The 8,795-nt window shown below is 55.0% G+C and overlaps 2 protein-coding genes across 2 annotated transcripts; both read left to right on the forward strand.

Moving 5' to 3' along the window:
* The first annotated feature begins 6,159 nt into the window (after positions 1-6,159).
* Positions 6,160-6,993, forward strand: LOC130350362 (histone H1B-like). The gene has a single exon (XM_056554873.1). The coding sequence runs from the start codon at positions 6,160-6,162 to the stop codon at positions 6,808-6,810; it is 651 nt and encodes a 216-aa protein (XP_056410848.1). The 3' UTR covers positions 6,811-6,993.
* Positions 6,994-7,722: 729 nt separating this feature from the next.
* On the forward strand, positions 7,723-8,133 carry LOC130350357 (histone H3). Its single transcript, XM_056554869.1, has one exon. It carries the CDS (start codon positions 7,723-7,725, stop codon positions 8,131-8,133), a length of 411 nt encoding a protein of 136 aa, XP_056410844.1.
* The last annotated feature ends 662 nt before the right edge of the window (positions 8,134-8,795 follow it).

The following is an 8,795-nucleotide window of genomic DNA, read 5'->3' on the forward strand; positions in this document are numbered from 1 at the left end:
GACGGGTTGGGGCGGGGCCTGTTCTCTGTGTCAGCCAATAGCAGCTCCGGACGGTGACATCTCAGCAGCCAATCATTGCGCAGCCGCTGTACATATAAGAGGCGCCAGCAGCTCCGGTCTCAGCATTTATCCTTCACGATATTTCTGTAGTTGTGATTTATAAGATGGCAGAAACCGCACCAGCCGCTGCTCCTCCCGCCGAACTTACCTGGCAGGGGAGATACCATGATCGCTACGGTCTGAAGAACTCCAAGCATTGTGGTAGAGATTTTGCGTAGTACGATTGCAGTACTTTTCGTTCTTATTAGAACCGCATTTCTCTAGAGCATACCACCTGAAGATCGTCTCCTGCCTGCCTCGGAACATCTGAAGAAGGAGAAGATCTTGAAGACTGCAGCTCCGGAAGAAGCCGACGAAGAACCTGGAAGAAGGGAATCGGCGGTGAATTCCGGAACAGCGGCGAAGAGGAAGGCGGCGCAGAATCTTTTCGAAGAAACTCGCTGCCTCTGGAGAAGGATTTGCATAGCTCCTCCCACCGGGACCGGATCTGCATAGCTCCTCCCACCCGGGAAAGAAGACTTTGCGAAGCCTCTCTCCACAAGCAAGCAAGGAAGCGGAAAAGAGCCTGCTGGAAGAAGCCATGGCCTCAACCAGCAAGTCCACCCAGGAGGCTGCAGGGCAAGGCCTGGAGGTCCAGCCCCAACCACAGCAAGCTTCAACCTCCACCACGGCAAGGCAGAAGGGCGGCAGAATTCCTAACCTGGAAGCTCCAACCCTGGAGCCCTGGATGAGGCAGACTGTTGCCTTGAAGCTCAAGCCCGTGGACGGAAGGGTGCCGGACATGTCCCACGACGTGTTCTGCAAGAAGATGCTGGCGGATCAAGGCTTCCCCACGGCTGACACCCTGGGAATAGCAACCTTCTTTTCGGGAATCTTCTACATCACCTTTGCCACCATTGGGACCTGTAGAAGATACTGGGAGGTGGTGAAAGCGGCGAGTCCCGAATCCCCTTTCTCTCGCTTTGTGGGCAACTGCCTTATTCAAAGAGAGGAGAGGCGGGTGACGGTCTCAATGCGGAACCCACACACCCCAGGCACGGACATCTCGACCTTCCTGAAGCGCTTCTGCACCGTGGTGAGGGAGCCCACCCGCATCCTGAACTCACTCGGATACTGGACCTGCAAGTGGTCTGTGGTCGTCAGACTCAACAAGAACCCTGCTTCTCCAGACGGACTACAGCACCTGCCAACGACATTTTCCTTGGGCAACTCCACAGGACTTATCTTCTACCCGGACATGCCGCAGACCTGCAGGAGATGTGGCAAGATGGGCCACGAGGGCAAGGACTGTACGGAGGATGCCTGCAGGTATTGCCGTGTGACAGGTCACACGACCAAGGACTGCCCCAAGAGCAAGACCTGCAACCTCTGCGGACTGGCAGCCCACAGCTACAAGGACTGCCCCCAGAGGGAGAGAACATGGGCATCTGTGGCAGCGAGAGCACCGAAGCCAGCCCCAGCTCCGGAGCCAACACCACGGATGGCCAAGCCGACCAAGGAGGGTAAGAAGGCGAAAGCCACCACCCCTGCCCCGTCCCGCCCCTCCCCTGCCCCTTCCGCCCCATCCCCTACCCCTCCCGCCCCATCTCCTGCCCCATCCCGCCCCACCCCCCACCCCTGCCCCATCCCGTCCCACCCCTGCCCCATCCCGTCCCACCCCTGCCCCATCCCGTCCCACCCCTGCCCCTCCTGCCCCATCCCGCCCCACCCCTGCCCCCCGTACCCCACCCCGGCCCACCCCTGCCCCCCGTACCCCACCCCGGCCCACCCCTGCCCCGTCCTCCCCTGCCCGGCCCACCCCTGCCCCGATCACCCCTGCCCCGATCACCCCTGCCCCGTCCTCCCCTGCCCGGCCCACCCCTGCCCCGTCCTCCCCTGCCCGGGCACTCTCTCCTGCCCCCCGCCCCACCCAGCCTCCTTTCTCTCCTGGCCCAGCAGCACCTAACCCCCCTCCAGCTGCTGGTGCCCGCCCTTCGGAGGACTTTCCTGTGCTTCCTCCCCCAGGTACCATACATAGGAAGAGGAAAGGAAGGGACAACGTATCAGAAGAGTCCCACAAAAGAAAGATAATCGAGACCTGCGAGACCCCTCAAGCTTCAGATGAGGAGGAGGAGATGGAGCAGGTCTGCGAGAGCCTTGAGGCTTCAGAAGGAGAAGAGGTGATGGAGCAGGCCCAAGCGGAGCAGGTCCAAGCAGAGCCAGTCCAAGCTCAATCTATGGAGGAGCTGCTGCAGGACCCAGAGGTTAAGAAAATCCTGGACACTCCGTCCAACACGGTCTACGACGAGTTCTTGGAAGGGCGCTACGAGAAGCCACAGGAGCCGACAGGCGCCAGAGAAGAGGACCCGTCCGACCAGACTGGTAACTAGTATCAGAACTAACCTCTCTCTTTATTCCCATGGCTGATCTCAACATCTTCTGCATTAATGTGAGGAGTATTAGAGCTTGGTTTAGATTTCAGACTGTTCTTACGTTCTTAGATTCCCAGAGGTGTGATGTTTACATGTTGCAGGAATGTGCTTTGTCTGCTTCTAGGTCTTACAACCATCTGGCCAGGCAGTGGCCTCACGGCCCTTCCTACTGGTCTGGTGGGGGCAACAATAGGTCTGCGGGGGTGGCCATCCTGATCAGGGGAGGTAACTTTGCACTTGATTCCGTCCGGGAGCTCGTCTGTGGCAGACTTCTTGTCGCAGACGGTTCCTGGGCGGGTGAGCCCGTGCGGCTCATCAACGTGTATGCCTCCCCTGAGAGGGATGTCCGACTGGAGGTTCTCCAGGCCCTGCGGGCTGAACTCGCCACCACTAGAGCAGTAGTGTTGGGTGGTGACTTCAACTGCCCCATTGAGGTGGACGGGCGCAGTTCTGGCACATCCGCCAACCTGGACGTGACGTCTAAACTGCTGATTGAGATGGTGACGGAGGCATCCTTGCAGGACGTTGTCGGGTCCATCGGGAACGGCTCCGTAAACTATACGTGGAGCCGCCCCGATGGCTCGCTCCGTTCTCGGATAGACTTCATCTTCACTTCGAGAGCAGTCAGAAAGGTGTCGTACTCTATGGTCCCCTGCTTCTTCTCTGACCACAGGGCCATTCGATTCCGGGGGACTCTGGGCCATGGATTCCCACCTGGCCCGGGCTCCTGGAAGTTGAATTGTGCCCTGTTGGAGCAGAGGGAGGTCATGGAGGAACTTAGGGATGCTTACCTTGTATGGCGAAATGACAAATGTCTGTTCAAGTGCATCAGCGATTGGTGGGAATATGTTAAAGTCGAACTCCGTTGTTTCTTTCAGGCAAAAGGTAGACAACAGGCGTGTGCGAAGAAGTGGGACTTGAGGAAACTGCAGCGCGAGCTGCGGTCCCTGCAGGACCTGCTCCAGTGTGGCTGGGACGTCAGGGAGGAGCTGGAGGAGACCAAAAAGAGCTTGAAAAGGCACTTTGAGGAGGAATCCAAGCGAATCGTCTTTCGTTCCAAGGTGGAGAACCTGGAGAAGGGTGAGAAATGTAACTCTTTCTTTTTCAGGAAGCTCCATGCCGGCCACACGCCCCTGACTGAGCTACGAGATGAGACCGGACACATGAGGAGCGGCAAGGAGGAAGTGATGGGGGTCGTCCACGACTTCTACAGCAACCTCTACGCCCCCAAGTCATCCGACCCCGAAGCCGCCGAGAGGTTCCTGTCAGGTGTCACTAACGTTGTTGATCCCGCAGGTGCGGCGGCTATGGACGATCCCTTGATGGTGGGGGAGCTGCTCTCTGCCGCTAAATCCTTTAAGCCCGGCAGGACCCCGGGCAGTGACGGTCTCCCGGCCGAGCTCTACGTAGCGCTGGGTGACCTGATCTGTCCGGACCTGTTGGAGGTGTACGAGGAGATGGTGGTGGGGGGCAGAATGCCTCCGTCGTTGAGGGAAGGGATGATCACGATCTTGTATAAGCGGAAGGGGGAGAGATGTGACCTGAAAAACTGGCGTCCCATCTCTCTCCTGAACGTGGACTACAAGATCCTCGCCAAGGTGCTGGCCAACAGGCTGAAACCTGTCATGGGGCAGATCGTCCATCCGGACCAGACCTGCAGCATTCCTGGCCGCAGGATTGCCGACAGCCTTGCCCTTGTGAGAGACACGGTCCATTACATCCAGGACCGCGGGGGCCGCGCCGCCCTGGTCAGCTTAGATCAGGAGAAGGCGTTCGACCGTGTCTCCCACGCATTCATGGACAGGGTTTTGCGCAGGCTGGGTCTGGGGAAGATGTTTTGCTCTTTTGTTAACGTTATGTATTTTGACATTTACAGCACGGTGTTGGTGAACGGCTGGAAGACTGACCCCTTTCCTATTCTTTCAGGGGTTAGACAAGGCTGCCCTCTTTCACCTCTCCTTTTTGTTTGTGTTATAGAGCTCTTCGCTGAGACTATCCGGCAGAATGGAGAGATCAGAGGGATCACCGCACCAGGACCAGATCGCCACGAGGTCAAGTGCTCGCTCTACATGGACGACGTGACCGTCTTCTGCGCTGACCAGCGTTCGGTGACTGCACTCGTCCAGACCTGCGAGGACTTCGGCAGAGCTTCGGGGGCAAAAGTCAACTGCGGGAAGTCGGAGGCCATGCTCTTCGGGGAATGGCACCTGGCTTCTTCCGCCCCCTTCCCCTTTGCCGTTAAGCCGGACTTCATTCAAATTCTTGGAGTCTGGTTCGGGAAGGAAGGAGCGGCCCTTAAGTCTTGGCAAGACCGACTAGGAAGGATAAACTCGAAGATCGGACTGTGGAGCTCCAGAAAGCTCACGATGGAAGGCAAGGCACTTGTCCTGCGGAGTGAAGTTTTGCCTGTGCTCCAATATACCGCACAGGCCTGGCCTCCCCATACCACCGTTTGCAAGGCCATCACCCGGACAGTGTTTGGCTTCGTCTGGGGCAAAATGGACAGAGTCAAGAGGACCGTGATGTACAAGGAACCCCGCAAGGGTGGGAAGGGAATACCCGACATCCCCGCTCTGCTGAGGGCCTCCTTTGCATGTGTCACGGTGCAGCGGACTCTTGTAGAAAAGACTGGCTCAGCGGGCAGGTCCATGTCTCGCTTGCTTCTCATGCCCCTCTGGAGACAGCTGGGCTGGGACAAGTGGGACAGCTCCATCCCTTACAACTGGAACACTCCCTGGTTCTATGGGGATGTTGTCCGGTTTGTGAGGGAGCACCAGCTGGAAGGACTGAAACCAGACCTATGGAAGCCAAAGACAATCCACAAGCTCATCCGAGCTAAGGACTCGACCGAGCTGGTTCCGGGACTCCCCGCAGCCACTGCAGAGACAGTTTGGAACAATGTGGCCTCAAAGCGGCTTACCAATGGACACAAGGACTTGTCGTGGATGGCCGTCATGGGAGGTCTCTCTCTCAGGTCATTCATGCATGCCCGCAACCTGTGCAAGACCCGGTACTGCCCCCGTTGCCCCTACGTGGAGGAAACATCTTTCCACGTGTTTTGGCAGTGCCCCTTTGCACAGGGTCTGTTGGACGCCCTAGAACAGGAACTCAGAGACTCAGTGCCCAGGAGCTGCCTATCGTACCATTCGGTGCTTTACGGCCTGTTCCCTGGGACCCACGACGTGGAGGCCATCCAGGAGGCCTGGCGCCTTATGAACTGTTTTAAGGACGCAGTGTGGCTTGCCAGGAACCGCCTCGTGATCAACAGGGAAAACATGTCCGTCCGGGACTGCCGCAGGTTCATCAAGAACCTGCTTAGAGACTATTCCATCTTGGACAGCTCGGCCGTTGATGAGGAAGAAGAGGAGTGAAGACCCCTCTCCTTCTCCCATGTCTCCCTGAAGATACAGCCCAACAGTTTGGCCCTGTGATCCGCCCCCTCCCTACCCCCACATAGTCGCCCACACCCCTACCCCGATCACAGATTGTATTATTTGGTTTTTGTTTGATCTCTTGTGCCTTTATATTGCAGGATTGAGCTGAATGTTAGAGTAGCATGGTGTGCGATGTATAGCTTAGGGAACCTTTGCTGTGTATTGTACTATCATGCTTTGTGTGACTGTAATTTATTGTACGACTTGTAATGACTGAACGGAAAATAAAGCTCTTTCAATCAAAAAAAAATAAGATGGCAGAAACCGCACCAGCCGCTGCTCCTCCCGCCGAACCGGCCGCAAAATCCAAGAAGCAGCCGAAGAAATCAGCCGCCAAGAAAAGCCACAAACCCTCCGGTCCCAGCGTGTCCGAGCTGCTCGTTAAAGCCGTGTCCGCCTCTAAGGAGCGCAGTGGGGTGTCTCTGGCCGCCCTGAAGAAGGCTCTGGCTGCCGGAGGATACGATGTAGACAAGAACAACAGCCGCCTGAAGCTGGCCATCAAGGGGCTGGTGACCAAGGGAACCCTGCTCCAGGTGAAAGGCAGCGGCGCCTCCGGATCCTTCAAGATCAACAAGAACCAGCTGGAGACTAAGGACAAGGCGGCCAAGAAGAAGCCGGCGGCTGCGGCCAAGAAGCCTGCAGCAGCTAAGAAAGCGACCAAATCCCCTAAGAAGCCAAAGAAGGCTCCGAGCGCGGCCAAGAGCCCGAAGAAAGCCAAGAAGCCTGCAGCGGCCAAGAGCCCGAAGAAAGCCAAGAAGCCTGCAGCGGCCAAGAGCCCCAAGAAGCCGAAGGCTGCTCCCAAGAAGGTGACCAAGAGCCCGGCTAAGAAGGCGGCCAAACCCAAAGCTGCCAAGAGCCCGGCTAAGAAGGTGACTAAAGCCAAGAAGAGCGCGGCTAAGAAATAATCGGGAGCCTCGTCCTGTACTTATCCCACAAAGGCTCTTTTCAGAGCCACCACCTCCTCCAGACAGAGCTGTACGATCAATGCCCGCCCGTGTAACCCCCGGGATACATAAAGGATATAATACAGTGATATAAATCTATATTATCACTTTATTATATTTTATCAATCCCAATACATCTGCCTTTACTAGTTCTAGATCCCCTTATGAACACTCAGCTGAGTCTGTTCTGTAACCAATCATAGTTGTATCTTTCTGCCGCTGTAACACTTGTAGGGTCAGCGCTTGGGGGAAATATAATTATTGTTACAAATCGGCAACAAAAAGATTATAAATCTCTCCACCAGGTGTCACTATTGTAACACATTGTAGATCCTATGTATAAACTATAAGGATTTACACTGCTGTGATAGACGCCCTAAGGATAAACGGGATTATGGAAATTATTGATTTACCAGATATTTGGGGATAAATGTAACCCTTTGGGTAATAGGTTGTGCACATATTATTTCCCCCATCCCGAGGGTTAGTTTGCTGCTTAGTTTTATTACTATTTAAAGTCATGCAGTCCCGAATAGAGTCTGAATATAGGGGAGCGGCAGGCAATCAGTGTGAACACCCGAAATGCGGTACCGCGTCATGTCTGAGGGGACACGGGGGAGGGCGCTATTATCGGGAGTTACGTCCATCCGCAGGGAAGGCTCGAATAGGGCGAGGATGGGTCCTGCCTCTTTCTAACAAAGAACAAATGCTGACGTCACACGTATTTTGGCGGGCTCATTGGTTGTAAGAATCAGCCAATGGGATGCAGGGGTGGGATTTACATGAACCAATGGGGACAAGACGAGGAGAATAAATGTTCTGCTCCGCGCTCGTTCTCCATCACTTCTCCGCTGTGTACGTGTACAGAGGATCATGGCCAGGACCAAGCAGACCGCTCGTAAATCCACCGGAGGGAAAGCTCCCCGCAAGCAGCTGGCTACTAAGGCCGCCAGGAAGAGCGCTCCCGCCACTGGTGGGGTGAAGAAGCCTCACCGCTACCGTCCAGGTACAGTGGCTCTCCGTGAGATCCGCCGCTACCAGAAGTCCACCGAGCTGCTGATCCGGAAGCTCCCCTTCCAGCGCCTGGTAAGAGAGATCGCCCAGGACTTCAAGACTGATCTTCGCTTCCAAAGCTCGGCGGTCATGGCCCTGCAGGAGGCCAGCGAGGCTTACCTGGTGGGACTCTTTGAGGACACCAATCTGTGCGCCATCCACGCCAAGAGGGTCACCATCATGCCCAAAGACATCCAGCTGGCCCGCAGGATCCGTGGGGAGAGAGCTTAGATCTAATTGGGACCCGCATACAACACAAAGGCTCTTTTCAGAGCCACCAAATTATCTATAGAACGAGCTGATTCATTATCCTCTCCATTGTTCTGCTCCTATACTCCACCTGTTCTCCTAAACAGGATCCCGGGATTGTTCTCTGCAGTTAACCCCCTCAGTACTGAATTATATTCAGTTACTATAGTGATGTAAATCGTGTGATCCGCAGTGTAATGCGCCTGTGTGATCGGTGCTGCTGGCTTCAGTCTCCCGACACTTGTGACTAATTGATGCATAGAGGACACTAAAGGGTCCTCTATCCGGTGTTCTCTATCCGAATAAGTGTCCGAGAATCTCAGCCTCCTGGGAGGGAAGGGATAGAGAATGGGATACTAATAATGGAAGGGAAAAGAATGGAGCAAAAGGAACAATTAAATTCGAATAAAAAGAGGAAAGTTACAGGGAATAAAAAAAAAAATATATATATATATATATATATATATATATATATATATATATATATATACCATTTATTATGAAGCATAAAAGTAATCTCAGGACCCTGTGGTTACTAATGTTATTGGTTAAAATAGACCCCACCGATCTCTCCCCTTCAGGCTTCCATGCACGGCCGATTTATTCACAAGCTGAGCCGAGACAGCAGGAGGGTGAGCGTACAC

The sequence above is a fragment of the Hyla sarda genome, unplaced genomic scaffold, assembly GCF_029499605.1.
Source record: "Hyla sarda isolate aHylSar1 unplaced genomic scaffold, aHylSar1.hap1 scaffold_944, whole genome shotgun sequence".
Lineage (NCBI taxonomy): Eukaryota > Metazoa > Chordata > Amphibia > Anura > Hylidae > Hyla > Hyla sarda.

Bases quoted from the DNA above. Each gene is read 5' to 3' on its own strand.
- LOC130350357 (XM_056554869.1), top strand. From the start codon at position 7,723: ATGGCCAGGACCAAGCAGACCGCTCGTAAATCCACCGGAGGGAAAGCT.
- LOC130350362 (XM_056554873.1), top strand. From the start codon at position 6,160: ATGGCAGAAACCGCACCAGCCGCTGCTCCTCCCGCCGAACCGGCCGCA.